The sequence below is a fragment of the Macrotis lagotis genome, chromosome X (genome assembly GCF_037893015.1).
Source record: "Macrotis lagotis isolate mMagLag1 chromosome X, bilby.v1.9.chrom.fasta, whole genome shotgun sequence".
In the NCBI taxonomy this organism is placed as follows: Eukaryota; Metazoa; Chordata; class Mammalia; order Peramelemorphia; family Peramelidae; genus Macrotis; species Macrotis lagotis.
The window spans coordinates 190,424,895-190,443,238 of NC_133666.1; the positions used below are offsets into that span (position 1 = coordinate 190,424,895).

General features: G+C 37.3%; 1 protein-coding gene across 1 annotated transcript in view; it reads right to left on the reverse strand.

Moving 5' to 3' along the window:
* The window catches only part of LOC141500135 (band 4.1-like protein 4B), a 143,924-nt gene that overhangs the window by 90,168 nt on the left and 35,412 nt on the right, over window positions 1–18,344 (reverse strand). Inside the window, exon 2 of the mRNA XM_074203072.1 lies at window positions 3,129–3,233. Within this exon, the coding sequence (XP_074059173.1) occupies window positions 3,129–3,233 (105 nt within the window). The remainder of the gene's footprint in view (window positions 1–3,128; window positions 3,234–18,344) is intronic.

The window sequence follows — 18,344 nt, forward strand, 5'->3', positions numbered from 1 at the left end:
CCCTATTCAATAAACTTCAGTAGCTTCCTATTGCCTCCAAGACAGAATTTAAAATGCTTTGTCTGGTATTAAAAGTCCTTCATAACCTAAATCCATCCTAACTGTGCAGTTTTCTTATACCTTTCTCCTCAATATGCATTCTTCCATCCAGGGACACTGGCTTCCATTTTTCTCCTTCCAGCATTTTCTCTGGCTCTCTCCTATATCTGGAATTCTCTCCCTCTTCCACTCTGGCTATTGACATTCCTGGATTTTTTTTAAGGCCCAACTAAAATTCCACCACCTACAAGAAGTCTTCACTCAAAGGATATGGACAGTTTTTAGATGAAGAAATCAAAGTTATATACATGCAACTGAAATATGTTCTAAATCATTATTGATCAGAGAAATACAAATTAAAACAACTTTGAAATATCACCTCATACCTATCAGATTGGCTAAAATGATGGAAAGGAAAAATGAAATATTTTGGAGGGGATGTGGAAAAATTGAGACATTAATACACTACTGGTGGAACTGTGATCTTATCCAACCATTTTGGAGAACAATCAGGAATTATTTCTAAATGGTTATAAAACTGTGTTTACAGTCTGACTCAGAAATACCACTATTAGTTCTGTTTCCCAAGCTAATCATGGAAAGAACAAATGCGTTCTAAAATATTTATAGTGGCTCTTTTTGTAGAGGCAAAGAATTAGATACCCATCAATTGGAGAAAGGTTAAACAAAGTTGGTATATAATTGTATTGGAATACCACTGTGCTGTAAGAAATAACAAACATCAATTTTAGAAAAACATGCAAAGACTTGCATGAAATAATGAAGAATAAAATGAGCAGAACCAAGAAAACATTGAATACAGTAATAGCAAGTTTGCTATAGGAATAACTGAACAACTAAGCTGATCTGAGTATTATAAAAATTCAAATCAACTACAAAGGACCTATAAAGAAAAATGCTATCTACCTCCAGAGAAAGAACTAATAAATTAGAAGTATGCATGGTATGGTTTAAATATACACACAGGGGCGGCTAGGTGGCGTATTGGATAAAGCACCGGCCCTGGAGTCAGGAATACCTGGGTTCAAATCCGGTCTCAGACATTTAATAATTACCTAGCTGTGTGGCCTTGGGCAAGCCACTTAACCCCGTTTGCCTTGCAAAAATAATAATAATAAATAAATAAACATACACATACATCTCTGTCAAATGGTGGTCTTCTCTAGCTCAGGATGGGCAAGGAAGAAGACAATTTAGAATTTAAAATGTAACAGAAAAATAAATAAAATGAATTTAAAAAAAAAAAAGCCTTTACCAACTCCTTAATTCCAGGGTCTTGTCTCTGTTAATATTTCCAATTTATCCTACATGTAACTTCCTTTGTATTTATTTGTTGTCTCCCTGATAAGATAGTAAACTCCTGGAGGTCAGGAACTATCTTTTGCCTCTTTTTCTATCTCGGGTTTTAGCACAATAAAAGGTTACTGAATTAAATTGAATTGAATTCCTCCAAAGACCAGTTCCAGCTTCCTAGATCATTTCCTTGGAGGAAGTTTTTTTTTTTATTGGCTCTTTGGTATCTAGCCCTGCAATAGCTTAACAATTGCCAACCTACTCACAATTTGAAGAGTAAAATGAATTCTGTAATGATTTTAAATGAATTTAAATATTAATCAACTAAACAAGCACCTAAATAAAAGTTTAAAACCATAACATATGTATGTATACATATGCATATGTGAATAAATGTATGTAATATGTGCATGTGATATACAAAAGAAGATATATTTGATTATTTTTTTATACTGAGATAGACAACTCTACTCCCGTTGGAAACTATTTGCTGTAGTACTGGAATATGAATTCCTATTTGTGAGATGAAGCTCAAAGGTGAACTGCCTATTATTTCTATGGAGGTAAAGCCATACATCATCACACTTATAGCTAAAGACTGGAATTCAAATATTCTGACTCCAAGTCTGCAGTCTTTTTACTATGGACTAAATTGGCTCTCCAGACTTCCATTGATTGTCCTCAGGCAAGAGATAAGCACAAAGGAAGAACCTTGATACTGAAGCAGCATGCTTCCTCAGCTTATGATGAAATCAATACTTCTCTCAACCAAATGAGAATCAATGGAGAGTAAGCTTAGCCTCAAGTCCTGTTTGTGATAATAATTTGTTCAGCTGGTTCTAATGAAGGAGGGGATGGAGAATGGGCAAGGTTACTTAATGGTGGCATTCCCCAGATAGTAGCCTGAGGCACCTTAGTTTTACAATTCTTTGTTAAAGGATCCATGGAAAACTTATTTACTATCTCAATTTCCTTTCTTCAAAAACCCAAACCCAGATTTTGTTTAAATGAGGCAGAAGAGAAAGACAGGCCTCATTTAGAAACACCTTAAAATTCCCATTTTAAAATAGGACAGTTTATATAAGTGAACATCTATGGCCCCTGAGCTGCTTTTCAGTTCAATAAAGTCTGACATCAAAAAAGTAAATGTTCCTTTCTCAGGTAAGGAAAGCCATGAAGAGAAGGCCAGCTGGAATCTTTCCTATCTAACAAAGTCACACGGATCTGGAGCACAGCTCAGATCTCCTCCTTCAGCTGTTTCTTCTTCTACCCCTAAACCCCCTAAGGACACATCCTATTCAGTGATTCAGTTAGCACCATTATAATAGAAAACAATGAATAGAACATTATAAGTGTGTTCTTCCAGTAAGTAGCAAGGTGACAGAAGATGTTTTGGTTAAAAGACTCTTTGACTGATTAAAAATAAAAGCTGTACCACCCCAAATCCCCAAACAACAGGCCCTAGGTCTGTAAACAGCAGTTTTCCATTTCTTTTCATTTCCTCCTTAAAATGTTCCTCTAATATATATCCCACTGCTCTAGAGTTTCATACTGTAAATCTTCTTGTAATATAGAAAAATGGACTTCTCTTCATTTCCATCAATCTATTATTGCTCAGTTTCATGGTGTCCTCTAATTCCTTACCTGACAACGCAGGGCCTGTAGCTTCAACAAAATCAAATTTAATTCCTATTTTTGTCTACAGATTTCTAGATGACTGCACATCATCTAGGCAATTACAGTCATACATTAAATAATACAAAAATCATACATACTGTGACCTGGGAGGAATCTAGGAACTGGAGGCCAAAGTAATCTGTTTCCACAAGGTCCAAATGATATACAATCTGATCAAACAAGTCCTGGCCTTTGGCATGTTTCTGGAATACAAAAAAAGACAAGAGAAGCCTGGTTAATAGGGTTAATTAGGAACACCTAATGAAATAAATGTTTTTTCCCCCACAAACCACACCTCTATCTACATACACTTAATGACCTACAGGTTATAATTTCTTTTTAAATACATTTTTCTTTTGAAAAATTATTTTTTCCATTGATTCTTAAAACTGAAACCAAAAACAGCATATAAATATAAACAAAAGGTTTTCATTATAAATCACAAACATACCTTCCCAACTAGTCATAACATGTTTTTATTATTCAAAAATTAATCTTTTCTATCTGAAATAATTTGATTATCCAAGTCCCCTTCTGCTTCTTTTAATAATTTCCTCCTTTAAAATTTCTTTCCCTAATTGTCTCCTGATTTGTGTTTGATTTTTTCTTTTTTCTTTTAATTTTTATTTAAGACAATGGGGTTAAGTGACTCGCCCAAGGTTACCCAACTAGGCAATTATTAAGTGTCTGAGGCCACATTTGAACTCAGGTACTCCTAGCTTCTGGGCCAGTGCTCTATCCACTGCACTACCTAGCTGCCCCTGTGTTTGATTTTTAAAAAGTTTCCATCTAATTCTATAGGTCAGTAAATCAAACATTTATTAAGCACCTATTATGAGCCAGTCATTGCACTAAGCACTAGAAATTCAAAGAAAAACAAAAGACAGTTCTCTGCTCTCTGGATAAATCATAGATAATCAAAGAGCTCAAAGTCTAAAGGGAGAGACAAAAAGAAAACAAGTATATATAAACACTGGCAGGATAAACTGTAGATTACAGAGGTCCCCCAGTTTCCCAAATCTGCAACTTTGGGAGTTATTTTCCTTTCCCCTCATCTCTTTTATTGAATTTCTTGTCAATTAGGTCATCTGACTCCCAAAGTAGAAACTGTTGCACTGCATCACACTACTTCTCATGGGCACTCATAGATCTATCAACAAGTATTTTATTAAGTATCCTATATCTACTGTGTGATAGGCAGAGCTATCAACAAACATTTATTAAACACCTACTAATATCAGATACTATACTGGGTAGTACTGTATATAACAAAATAAAAAAAATGAAATAATCTCTACTCATAAGAAGATCAAATAATAACTACCAGTTGTATGACCTTGGATAAGTCACTTAACCCCACGGTCTAGGGGGAAAGAAAAAAAATAGTGCTTAAAAACCTTAAAGAAAGAACAAGATTCTATGAGGTAGAGATAAGGAAGCAAGCAGGGAGCCTAGGGAGAGGAGCTGAAAGTACAAAGAATAAAGAGAAAGCCAGTTGGGCTGGATTGCAAAGGGTGGAGGAAGGAGTAAAGTCCAATATGAAAAGAAAGATAGGTTGAAAGAAAGGTTGTGAAAGGTTTTGAAAGCTAAAGAGGGGAGGTTATATTTTATTTTATCCCAGGGACATTAGGAAGTCACTGGAGTTGATAAGACTCAAGGAGAGTAACCTAGGCTGTGGCACCAAAGGAAAATCATTACTTCCTGTGTAGGATGTGGGGGGGGGGGGGGCGAGGGTTGGGAGACACTTGGGGCAAAAAGAGCAATGAGGAAAGTGTTGCAATAATCTAGGCAAGAAGTGATAAGGGCCTGAACTAGGAACAGATAGCTATTTGAGTGGAAAAAAAAAAAGAGGTCAGGTACAAAAAATGTACAGGTAAAAAGGGCAAAATTTAGAAATTGACTGGTCATGTGGGAGGGAGGGAAAGTAAGAAGTTGAGGATAATGCAGAGTAACCAACCTGAGAGACTAGAAAGGATGTTGGTGTCTTTAATAAGATAGGAAAATCTAGAATTGGAGAATGTTTTGGGGAAAAAAATCAGTTCTTTCTTAGACAGGTTGAGTTTGAGCTGTTTTCAGGACATCTGGTTTGAAATATCCAAGGGGGGAAAAAGTGGTAATGTGGGATTAAAGTATAGGGTAGAGAATGGGCTCAATATAAGGATCTGGGAGTCATTTGCAGAGAAATGATCAAGGGAGTCAATGAGGTTACCAAAAGAGTATAAAGAAGGAAAAAAGCCTAGGGGCAGAGCCTTGGGGAACAACCTCTGTTAGCAGACAATATATGGATTATCAGCCAGCAAAGGGGACTAGGAAGTAGGAAAATCAGAAGAGAAGAGTGTCACAACTACCCAGAGAGGAGAAGGTAATGAAAAGGAAAGGGAGATGAGCAGCATCAAATGCAGCAGACAGATTAAGAAAGAAGAGGACCCAGAAGAGACCATCAGATATGACGCTTATGAGGGAGATCACCAGCCTGTACTATTCCCTGTTGCTGGACAGGCTGAGACTGATGGTTCACTTGACAGCCTACCTTCAGCCACCTTTATGGCCCTTAGAACACTTTGTTCTCATGTGCCCAATCCACTAGGGGAGAGGGAGGAAGTCCCCTCCCTTGAGTTTGAGAGTTCTGAGCAGCAAGGCTAAAGTTAACTGGATGTCCTCTCCAAGTCCAATAGCAACAATGTAAGTCCCAGGAGTGGAAGGTTATGAACCAGCCCGTGTGGAAAAGTCAAGCAGATCCCAATCGGAAATGGATGGAAAAACTTCCATCCCTATTGGAATCTGGCCTGTGAGCGATCATTGTACTTCAAATCTAGGCAAGAAAGGGGATGGGAAGGAGAGAGAGGGAGAGGAAGGGGGAGGGAGAGGGAGGGAGGGAGGGGGGGGGGGAGAGAGAGAGAGAGAGAGAGAGAGAGAGAGAGACAGACAGACAGACAGACAGAGACAGAGAGAGACAGAGAGAGACAGAGAGAGACAGAGAGACAGAGAGAGCAAAGTGGAGGAAGGAAATGTACCTAATAGAGATATATGGGTTAATAGGGTTTAATCAGTCTTTTAAGGATGGGGGATTCTTGGACATGTTTGAAATAATAAGAAGGAACTAGTTAGATAAGGAGAGGTTAAATTTGAGAGAAAAATGGGATGATTGAAGACTGTTCAACAATCTGCCAGAAAAGAGAGTTAGGAGATAGAATTAGACTAGCTGGTCTCCACAAAGGTCTATCTTTAAATACCTTGGTTATTTATTTACCCCTTTCTTTTAAAAAGTTTCTCTTTTTTCAGGCTCATAAAAGCAATGTTTGTTTCTAATTTCTAGGAACTTATCTAAAAGTAGGAAAGGGTGGAACATGTCCCTCAGGATTCCATTTGGCTCAAGAGAAACGGCAGTTATGGTAAATTAAGAGAGTCAGGGAGAGGATGTCTTCTTAATTCTCTGTAAGTGGAATAACTGAAGAGTAAGTGGTTGACTGGATGCATGCCAGAGATTATACCTGAAAACTATGTTGAGGCCTTCAAAGGCTAAGTCCACTTTGTTTCCTCTGTCCTTAATTGGGAGCTTGGTGCACAGAGACACTTTCTCCATTGCCCATCTAGCCCCCAAGACTGTAAGAAAAGAGGCAGGCTAAGGGGAAGAAAAGAAGCCTCTGCCACCCCTCCAGCTTTGGTGTGGTCACTCCACCTGCCCTTTAGGACCTATTTCTTTAAATGCTTATTTATGTCTCTCTATGGCAATTTATGTCACAAACAAACTATAGTTATTTAGTCTATGGTATCTGTTGGAGTTTACAAATGCAGTCAGACTGAGGTGGGAGATAGGGAAGAGACAGGGGGACCAGCAGCAGATGTCCCCTCCCAATATAGGCTGGGATTGAGTCAGGGCTCAGGGTTTCTATGATATTTTTATAACTTCCAGATGAATCCTGATCCTAACCTAGACCCATAAATATAATACAAAGAAAAGTCCAAGTAAGGTTAAGAGTTAGTACCACACCTTCCGAAACTGCTCCTAGTTCCATGTTCTTGGTACATAAACTGTATGGACCTCTTCTTTGGGTGAGACATCCCATACCTCCTGAGATAGTTGTACTAACATATTACCAGGGATTTATAAATTCTGTAAAAGATATGGTAGCATGACCTTTGGATAAAAATTTGGTATCCTCATGAGTTACTCTTTTTCTGGATGATACAAAGAAAGGGAGACATGGCTATATCAGAATGCACCCCCCCCATGTGTAGTTGGAGGGCAAGTAGTTAAGTATGGTTGGAATAACAAAACTTGCCAGTCAACAGTCAGGCTCCCTGAGTTCTATTAGCTGAGAGTGAACTTGTGATGGCCTAGCAAGCTTTGATGAGTTTTGTCCCGAATACCCAGGCAGAGAATGTTTGGGGGGAAAAAAGAAGTTATTCTCAGTCTGAGGACAAGAACCTTAGGTCCTCCAAGAACCTTAGATAACTTAGGGGATTCATGAATTTGAGTAGTACCCAATTTGTAATGAGTAATTTATTTTTGTGCACTTTGTTTTAATTTACCCTTGTATAATATTTAATTCCATCTGTTTACCTTGCAAACAAACCTGAGAAACTACAAGGGGGTGGTGGTGGACAGAAACAAACATTAATGAAGTGATTACTATGTGGGAGACACTTTGCTAAGCTCTTGACAAATATCATCTCATTTGATCCTCACAACAACTCTGGATGCTATTGCCCCATTTTACAGGTGAGGAAACTGAGGAAGACAGAGGCTAAGTAAATTGCCTAGAGGGAAGCTAGGTGACATAGTAGATAGAGCACTAGCCTTGAAGTCAGGAGGATGGGAGTTTGAATCCGTTTCAGATACTTCTCACTTTCTAGCTGTGTGACCTTAGGCAAGTCACTTTATCCTGATTGCCTCACATCCAGGGCCATTTCCAGTTGAATTGATTCATATCTGACTACTGGCCCCAGATTATTACAGAGGAGAAAGTGACTTGGTACAGCACCCCCTCACTCAAATACAATTCATGAGCTTGTCATGGCATCACCTCCCTGATGTCACAGTCTTCTTCAAGAATGAAGAATTATCATCAATGTTGGAAGGGATGTAGGAAATCTGGGACACTAATACATTGTTGGTGGAGCTGTGAACTCATCCAATCTTTCTGGAGAGCAATTTGGAATTTCACAATAAAAATGTGCATACCCTTTGATCCAGCAATACCACTATTGGTTATATATATACCCTGAAGAGATTATGAAAAAGGGTAAAAACATCACTTTTACAAAAATATTCATAGTAGCCCTGTTTGTGGTGGCAAAAAAATTGGAAATCAAGTGAATGTCCATCAATTGGGGAATGGCTTCATAAACTGTGGCATACACTATTGTTCTATTAGAAACCAGGAGGGATGGGAATTCAGGGAAGCCTGGAAGGATTTGCATGAACTGATGCTGAGCGAGATGAGCAGAACCAGAAGAACATTGTACACCCTAAACAGCAACATGGGGGTGATGATCAACCTTAATGGACTTGCTCATTCCATCAGTGCAACAATCAGGCACAATTTTTTGGTATCTACAATGGAGAATACCATCTGTATCCAGAAAAAAGAATTGTGGAGTTTGAACAAAGACCAAAGACTATTACCTTTAATTTTTAAAAAATATTATTAAGTAATTTTGCTATCACTTATACTTTACTTTTCTTCCTTAAGGATATGATTTCTCTTTCATCACATTCAATTTAGATCAATATATACCATGGAAACAATGTAAAGACTAACAGACTGCTTTCTGGGTGGGGGTGGGGGGAGGGGAGCGAGATTGGGGGATATTTGTAAAACTAAAAAAATTAATAAAAAAAAAGAATGAAGAATTAGTCAGGGTCACATAGCTAGTAAATGTCTGAGAATGGATTTGAATCAGTCTTCCTGATTCCAAATCTAGCTCTCTAGCCACTATGATTTTTAAATGCATCTAAGGTGAGAAAAAAAGTATTATATATATTAGAGCAAGGAACCAAGGCATGGGCAGAGAAATAAGAAGGTTTATCAGAGAAAAGAGCTAAGCAGTTCTCAGAACCTAAAGAAACAAGCTAGCTCAGACGTCAAGGTTAGTACTTCAAACTAACAGTCATATATAAGAAGTTTACATTATGGTAAACAAGCAGCTTTAGACCAAGGCCAAAATTCCTCTGGTTCAGTTCTAGGAAAAGAGCCAATTCCCCCAGGAATCTGAGGTCTTCAGCATGGCTTAGACTTGGGACAGATTCCTTTCAAGTTCACCAGTCTATTGCTTTAAAAATCCATCTTTTTCCTCTTTAAAAGAAAATGGGATTATGCCCATATCCAGTCCAGTGACATTCCTCATTCTTCATGAGTCCTCAAGAGATCACCACCATGCAGTCCAGTAATTACATCCCCACAGTTCTTTCAGTATCCTAAGACAACATCAGTCTGAGGCAATAGTAATGTTTTCTTCCTATTTCCTTGTTTATCTTGACTCTCAATTCCTTCTTAATAGTTTGTTTTTATCCTTTCCAGTAGGAAGATCATTCTCTTTTAAAAAAAAAAAGCAAGCCAGAAATGAAATAGCATGGAGTAAAGGGTAATGGGAATGTAAGCTGGTTTCCACCCTAGCCTGAGGCTATCTTGTGTGTTGTTGTGTATGGAGGCAAATATGAATCTTGATTGGCAGAGAAAATGTTGAGCACAATGATGCAGACACTGGGTTCCAGACACTTTTCAGAAGAGACACTTGGACAGAGGATCCTCCAGTTGAAGTGGTAGAAAGAGAAAAGGGGTTTAGAAAAGATGAAAATTCTGGGCAAATCAACCCCACAATGTCCTTGGACCTGAAATTCTAAGGACTGCTGAGAATGGACCTCCTCTGAGTGAGATTGAGCTCTTAATTTCAGCTGAGATCTTATCTCATGTCCAACTGCAAAACTCATTCACTCATGTAGATTATTTGGTTAATTCCAATTTATATAACACATCTAATTTCTGTTTGCTGTGTTGCTTGGTTTGTTCAATAGGTTTATTCAATATTCGCTATTTATGATGGTCCTTTATTAACCAGCTGATAAGTATAAGCTAAAGGCTGCTCTTTCCCTTAAGAATCATCAAGCAGTATTTAAAAAAACTTGAGACATACTTACTACTAATATGGAATGTTGCATATACTTTCAGATTGGATCTCTGTATTGCTAGTTTTGCTTAATTTTTTACTTGTAAGAAGAACTTTCTTCAAGTGGGAATAGTCTATGGAAGATGAGGGAGAGATAAAGTGAATTCAAACACACAGCCCTTAAAGTTCCAGTGTGGTCTGAACCAGAGTCAAATGTAATTGGGAATTATTTAAGAAAATATCTAAAAATACAATAAACAGATAATATTAAAATAAAAGAATCATCAAGTAAGAAGCTCTTGTTCTGAACTCATCATCCCTTGAACTATTAATATTTATGTGGTGGCAAAAAGACTCAATTTCTCCCTCAGACATTGAGGAAAGAATGCCCCCAGAGGTGCTGTGGAGCTGGCCTTCTCCCCTAGAGTTAGCATAGTGCTATTTCAAGATAGCCTTTTAGGCTCTCATTTTCCCAAAGACTGACAAGATCTCAGAGCAGATGCATCCTTGAGCTACATCTATATATATATAGTAAGACAAGCCATGTCATTTGAATTCTGGTTCTTACTATTCCCTATAAGTGAGCCTTTAGACAAGTCCTTAATATTCTGGAGGTCACTTTCCTCTTTTATAAAATGAGGTGATTAGACCTCCAAGATCCCTTCTAGCTCAAAATTCTTCAATCCTAGGGTTTGAAGAAGCAAAATAGGAATAGAATCTAAAGACAATGATATTAATAGAAATGCTAGGCAAATGGATAGGACCAAAAATAAAGGGGATCCCTGGATGGCTCTATTCTAATTAGGATGTTTTTGGATAAGCATGTTAAGCACTACAGTACTCCCAGAATCAGTATGTTGTAGTCCACCTAAAATTAAAAATGAAGAATTCTGTCCCAACTTTTGCCTCTTAGAATCCATAGCTCCTCTCAAACCTCACCTCCCACATGCAGGTCTTTGCTATGATTCCCATAGGCTACTATTGCCTTGCAACAAAGGGGATAAGAGTAATCTCTGGATCAAGGTAGGCATATTAATCAGTTCTCCTTCATGGGGAAGAAGGACACATGTGTCCCTCACTGTGCATAATAAGGAGCTACTGGCAGGTTCGCCAGGGCTAAGGGCTGTACCATTGCTCTACTACTGGTGACTGACACCAAAAGAGCTGCCTCTTCTGTGAGTTATAAGGGATGGGGAAGGAATAAGTCTAGACTCCTTTAGACCCCTGTGCTGGGATGCAACCAACACTAGGTCACCTTTTAGACTTCCAATAAAAGACTATATAAAGGATTTCTTTCTCTTCACCAGACCTAGCAGTTAAGATGACTTTGAAAAGATTGACAGAGAGAAAACGTGCTTTTCCTGGGAGAATCTGAGACTCTAGTCTATGCCCTCCAGTCCTTAACTGCCTCTTCTATCATGTACATCAACATCAGAAACCTAATGAGTTCAGCAGCTGAAAGCAGCTAGCTAGAAGGTTAAAGCTTCATTCTACACAAAATGAATTCTAGGGGAAAAAAATAGCTCTGAGTATGGATAATGAAGGTCTAGGTTCAAATTCTAGCTCTATCAAATGAACCATGTGCAACAACCTTAGGTGAGATGATCTCTAAGCCCTTAACTCATGTACAGCACTTAGAGAGTGCTCTAGTCTCAAATTTCTCAAATTAAAAAAAAAGAACAAGGAAGGAGGAAAATGAAAGGGGAAGGGAAGAGAGAAGGGGGAAGAAGAAGAGGAAGGAAAAGAAAAGAGCAAGAGGAAAAAAGGAAAGAGAAAGGAAAGGAAAGGAAGGCAATGGGAAAAATTGAGGAAAGGAGGTAGAAGAGAAGGGGAAGAAGAAAGGGGGGGAAGGACATAAGGAGTGGGGCTACAAAACTATGAAACAGCAACAGCAGAAGCTACAAAGAATCTGGGTATGACAGTAAATTAGATATATCACAATCAGATCATAGTAATCTTGGTCCATTAAATACTACAGGGAGTGGTCATTTCAGAATTCAAGGACTCCATTTTGGGTGAGGCACCTAAACTGGCTCAATTGGGAGAGGTGTATTGCCAGTCACAAAGAGTTTAAAAGGAATTATATATTATCTTCAGAAACAACTTTTTCTTTGATAAAGATAAATTATCCAAGTAAATAATTTGAATAATAAATCAAAATTTTAGCACCAATTACAACAAACACATTGTGCAGCTCCTTTTGAATAGGGATCATGTCATTTTTTGTACCTGGATCCCCTGCACAGGAGCACAGTTCTTATGTACATGGTAAGTACATGATAAATATCCGTTGACTAATTTTATTGCCAGGTACAAGAGAACAAAGAGGTGGGAAAAGACAAGCCCCTAGATTGAAGTACTGACTCTTACACTTACTATCAGTCTGACACTGGGCAAATTACTGGGTCTCAGTATCTTTTCTACTATACCCCAGTTCCTTAAGGATAACTTTCTTCTTCAAATGGTAGAGGAGAACTTCTATTCTGGATCAGATTCTGACCAACTAGGAAGATCTGGTTGCTAAAGGACAAATAATGGAACTTCTGAGAGGGAGAGAAGGGAGAATGCCCACTGTATTGCAGATACAAAAGAAGAAAACCAAGCACAGTAAGACACAGATCCTTGATTTTGCAGAAAATTAGTTTTGAAAAGGTTCAGCACAAGGATAGGTGGAGCTCCGAGAACTAAAATTCTCTAAGAGCAATTGGTCCTAGAGGGATGGGAAGTCCTCAGGAATGAAATTCTGAGAATACAAGACCTTATTGTACTGTGTATAAAGGCAGGCCCTTAATAAATGTTTGTTGAATTAAAATTCTTGATATGGAACTCACTCTGGGGAAGACATTTAAATACTATTTGGGCCATCTGAAAAATGAAAGAGCTGCACTAGAAATTCTCTAAGGGCCCTTTAAGATCTAAAGCTTTAAATTATGGATTAATACTTTTTATTAAATTTTTAAGCACCTGCTTTTTTTTTGTTTGCTCTCTTGAGAACCCTTACAAATGACAACACTAACTTGGTCTTAGCTTCTAGGACCCTCTTCAAAATCTAACCTTCCATTAGAGCTCTCCAGAGTCTCTCTGGCTGCAGAATGGAGGGGATCTGGGAAAGAGAGGTAAAAATGGATCTAGTCAAAGCTACCTGGGCTTACTGAGGTAGTATGGTCTTAGGCATCATTATGGAACCTCAATATAGGCAGTAGCCAGTGTAGAGACAAGTGGATGAGCAGGAGGATAAAGACCTGAGTTCAAATCCTCACTGGGACACACTTGTTGACTCTATGACCTTAAGCAAGTCACTTAACCTATGTCTGCCTCAGTTTCCCCCCAGAGTTATTGTGAGAATAAAATTAGAAAATATTTGTAAAATGCTTTGCAAACCTTAAAACATTATGTAAATGTTGGTTATATGCCCTAATAGGACTATCACGTTGCTTAGTGAAGATTGTTCCATATGTTAAAAACACAAAAGTACTATAAATTGCTTCAAAAAATAATTCATTCCTGATATGCATCAGATCAGCAACAGGGCCTGAGTAAAGCCCCTAACTGCTCTGCTCAGATGCTCAGAAGTTTCCCTCATCTTTCTGTGTCTCTATCCCACATACCACAAAAAGGGTTCCCAGGAAGTCAAAGGGTCACTAGCTTCTGTAAGGTCCTTGATCCTTGAAAAGGTCTATATTGTTCCCTTCTGTTTTTAATTTAAAAGATCACATTATTCAGTTTTAACAGACTTTAACGACCATCAAGTCCAATCTATACCTGAAAAAACTATCCCCACAACATATCTGACAAATAATCCTCTAGCCTTTTCTTGACAATCTAAGAATAAGATGGAATCCACTGGACACCATTACTAGCAAACTTTCAGTCTAAATTTGATTTTTTTCAGTTCCATCCCAATAGTGCCCTATGGAGCCATGCACAAAGAAATCTGACCCAGCTCTTTAAGACAACCTTGGAAGTGCTTGAAGGTAAGCAACCACTCGTCTACTTATATAAACTAAAGGAAGGAAAAGTCCTTTGACTCACCTATACTGCTCAGCAGTCTTCCCCCTTGCCCACCTAACCTCAAGGTCAACAAATAAACTGTCCAAGGTTCTAAAAGAGAGCCTCTGCATATCCTACCTGAGAGTATCTCCTCCCTGACTCAATCTGAACCACGGTTTTTAGAAAGGGAAACAGATTGTTGCAGGTAGGTTCTTGGCAAATAGTTTTAGTAGTGGAGAGGAGAACGGATGACATCAACATTGGTTACAGAGCGCAGGTGGGTGAAGGACTGGCAAACTGGTGGGGATTCTATGACCTGCAGAGCACTCGGCACAAGTCTCAAAGTAAGAAAATCTAACCATTTGGAAGGAGGATGAAGGATGCAATTTCAAGCTGGCAAGATTAGGAAAGGTGGTAAATAGAGATTTCAGGGAATGCAGTTTTCTTTCTGTCTTCCTTTACTTTGGTACTCTCTCCAATTTGGCCTTAACTAGCTGTGTGTGATCCTAGGCAAGATATTTAACCTGTTTGCCTTAGTTACCTCAACTGTAAAATGAGGATAAAAATATCACCTACTTCACAGCGATATTATGAGGATCAAATGAGATATCTGTAAAGTTTTTAATATAATTGCTGGTACCTAGGAGGCTTATTTCTTTCCTTCTTCTCCTTCCCCTCAAGAAAGCTAGCTAAACAAAAGGAATTCCAAACTAGTGAAACATGCAAGGCTGACTTGAGTAGGAATCATCTTCTAAAGTTCCTATAAACAGTAAATCAAATAATGGCATTATTTTTAATAGCAGGCAGTTCCTCACCACCACAGGTGGTACTTCCTTACCCCAACCTTTGCAAATAGCTCAGCACTATTTAGAATCCTTCTTTCAAAAAGTATGGCTACTCTGCAAGTTGGCTGATATTAGAATATGCAAATTAGATGTCTTTGAATGTTGAATACTTTTTGTTAACTTTTGAATAGTTCTGATTTCACTAATTTTTAGATAGTTTAACCTGGTGGATAAGGGGACTAGTTTTTGAGTCAAGAAAACCAGACTATACTACCTGTGTAACTATGAGCAAGCAAGTAATTTTAAACCCTCCATCCCCTAAATAATTATCTAAGACTAGAAATAAGTCAAGTTCGACAAAATGCATTAATGGAGAGAACTACCATAATAGAAGTTCTCTACACCGCTGAAATCACAGATCTCAGAGACCAAAAAATTCCAAATGGAAAAGGAGAGAGAGAGGTACATATTTCTACTCCTCAAGTAAGTTCCTGGATAAGAGAGACCTTGTATTACTTGCACATTTTTTCCTCCTCTAGCCCTGGGCATAACAAAAAAGTTATTGATGGAATATTAAAATATATAATAAAAACAGCAGATAATGCCATCAAAGAAAATGACAACAAGACCACATACTAAGAAGTTTTTACTTAGCATTTAGAACCAGCTAAAGAAGTGCTTAGGAGAAAAATGTCTATCTCTAATCTCTTTCATCAACAAAGGGAGGAAAGAATAAATAGATCGATGAACTGGACATGAAATTAAAAAAACAAAAACCCTAGAAAAGCATTAAGACAATCTGCAACTAACTACTAAAATCAAAATTCTGAAGCAAAATAAAATTGACTGGATAAAGAAAACTAGGAACTGATTTTTAAAGGGTAGCGCCAATCTATTTTAAAAAAGGGGGAAAAAGCTGAAAAATAAATTGCCATATCAAAGTTGAAAGGGGAAAATTCACTTAAAATTTTAAAAAATGAAAATTTCCAATTTAAATGAAATACATGGATTTTTATATAAATAAAATGCCCAGACTAAAAATGCCCAAAACAAAAATTAGAGAATTTAAACAACATGATCTCAGTTAGGTGGCACAGCAGATAGAGTACCAGGCCTAGAATTAGGAAGACTCATTTTTCCAAGTTTAAATCTGGCCTCAGATGGGTGAACCTGGGTATATCACTTAACTCTTGTCTCTGTTTCTCATCTGTGAAATGAGCTGTAGAAGGCAAAGGCAAACCAATCCAATATCTTTGCCAAGAAAATCCCAAATGGTGTCACAAAAAGTCAAACACAACTGAAACAACAACAACAGCAACAAAAATATCAGATGGAATTACTGAATTATAAGAAGTAATGAATTTTCATGAACAAAGTCTCAAAAGAAATGATTCAGAAACTATCTGGCACTGGCTAAGAAATAGAAAGGTAGATCAGTTGAACAGAGTAGATATAAAAATACACAGTAATAAATTATTATAGTAACCTCATATTTGACAAATGTAAAAATTTAAACTTTGGGGGAAAGAATACACTATCTGGTAAAAAAAATAAAGTTAGAAAACTGGAAAGCAGGCTAGCAGACATTGGGTATACATCAATATCCTGCACCATTTACCAAGATAAGGTGAAAATGGATACATGATCCGGATTATAAAATCAGAAGTTGGTACATCATCTATCAGACTTACAGATAGGAAAAGAAATTTATGATTAAACAAAAGAGATGTAAAATGGAAAATTTTGATTACATTAAATTAAAAAGTTTTGTACATATTAAACCCATGTAGTCAAAATGAGAAAGAAGGAAATTGGAGAAAAAAATTTATAGAAAGTTTCTCAGATAAAGTTTCATATCTCAAATTTATAAGAACACAAATCACTCTCCAATTGATAAATGATCAAAGGATATGAATTGGCAATGTTTTTATGAAGAAATCAAAGCTATAACCATGAAAAATGTTCTAAATCATTATTGATCAGAGAAATATGAATCACTACAACTTTGAGATATCTCACACCTATTTATTAGATTGACTAAAATAATAGAAAGGGAAAATGATAAATGTTGGAAAGTATGTGGAAAAGTTGGGACACAAATCGGGGGGGGGGGGTAGAACTTGAACTGATCCAGTAATTTTGTATAGCAACCTGGAATTATGCCCAAAGAGTTATAAAACTCTCAATACCCTTAGCCCCAGAAATACCACTATCAAGTCTGCTTTCCAAGGTAATCAGGGGAAAAGGAAAGAACCTGTATGTTCTAAAATATTTATAGCAGTTCTTTTTGTGATGGCAAAGAACTGGAAATTGAGGGAATACCCATCAATTGGGGAATGACTAAACAAGTTGTGGAAAGTGACTATGATGGACTACTACTGGGTTAAAAGAATGATGAGCAAGTCAATTTTAGAAAAACATGGTAAGACTTGCATGAAATAATAAAAAGTGAAATCAGGAGAACCAAGAGAACTTCTATTTAGTAACAACAATATGATTCAAAGAACAACTATTAATGACCATATTCTGAATATTATAAAAACTCAAATCAACCATGAAGGACCTATGAAAGAGGATGCTATCGACCTCCAGAGAAAGAATTGATAAATAAATGTATAGAAAAGATGATTTTACATATACATATGCACACACACAAATATATGTATAAATCATGTCAAATGGTGGCCTTCTCTAGTTCAGGGTGAGGAAGGATGCCAGTTCAGAATTTAAAATGTAGCAAAAAAAATAATTTTTGGATGGCTAGGATGGCGCAGTGGATAGAGCACCAGCCCTGGAGTCAGGAGTACCTGAGTTCAAATCAGGTGTCAGACACTTAATAATTACCTAGCTGTGGTCTTGGGCAAGCCACTTAACCCCATTGCCTTGCAAAAAACTAAAAAAATAATTTTTTTTTTTAAAAAAAGAAGTTATACAGAAGGGAAATAGCAGTGACAAAACAATGCCACATACAATGATTTCAAAATAAAGTTAAAACAGTAAGGTAACAAAACACTAGGCCAAGCAAAACAGTTGATATGAATTTCATTTTGCCAAAATTAAAAAGGAAACCTTCTCCTAACTATTAATACTTGATCAATTGTTCTCTGAGGAATATATCTCATAAGATGATTTGTTATGATTTTTGTTGGGACATATGTGTCAAATGGAAAGGCAATTTAGAATGAGAATTTGGAAAACTCAAATTCAAGTCTTGCTCCTGCCACAGATTGGTTGTGTGAACATGGATAAATTGTTTAGTCTCTTAGTATACAAGACAACTCTGAGAGACAATAAACTGCTGAGTAGGTAGAGGAAGTTTTCTCACCAGGAGTGTCCTAGGACTGATGAAATCAGAGCTCATCAAAAAAAAAAAGAATCAAAAAAAAGTCAATTAGTTTTTGAAAATGTATATCCAAGGACAAAACAAAC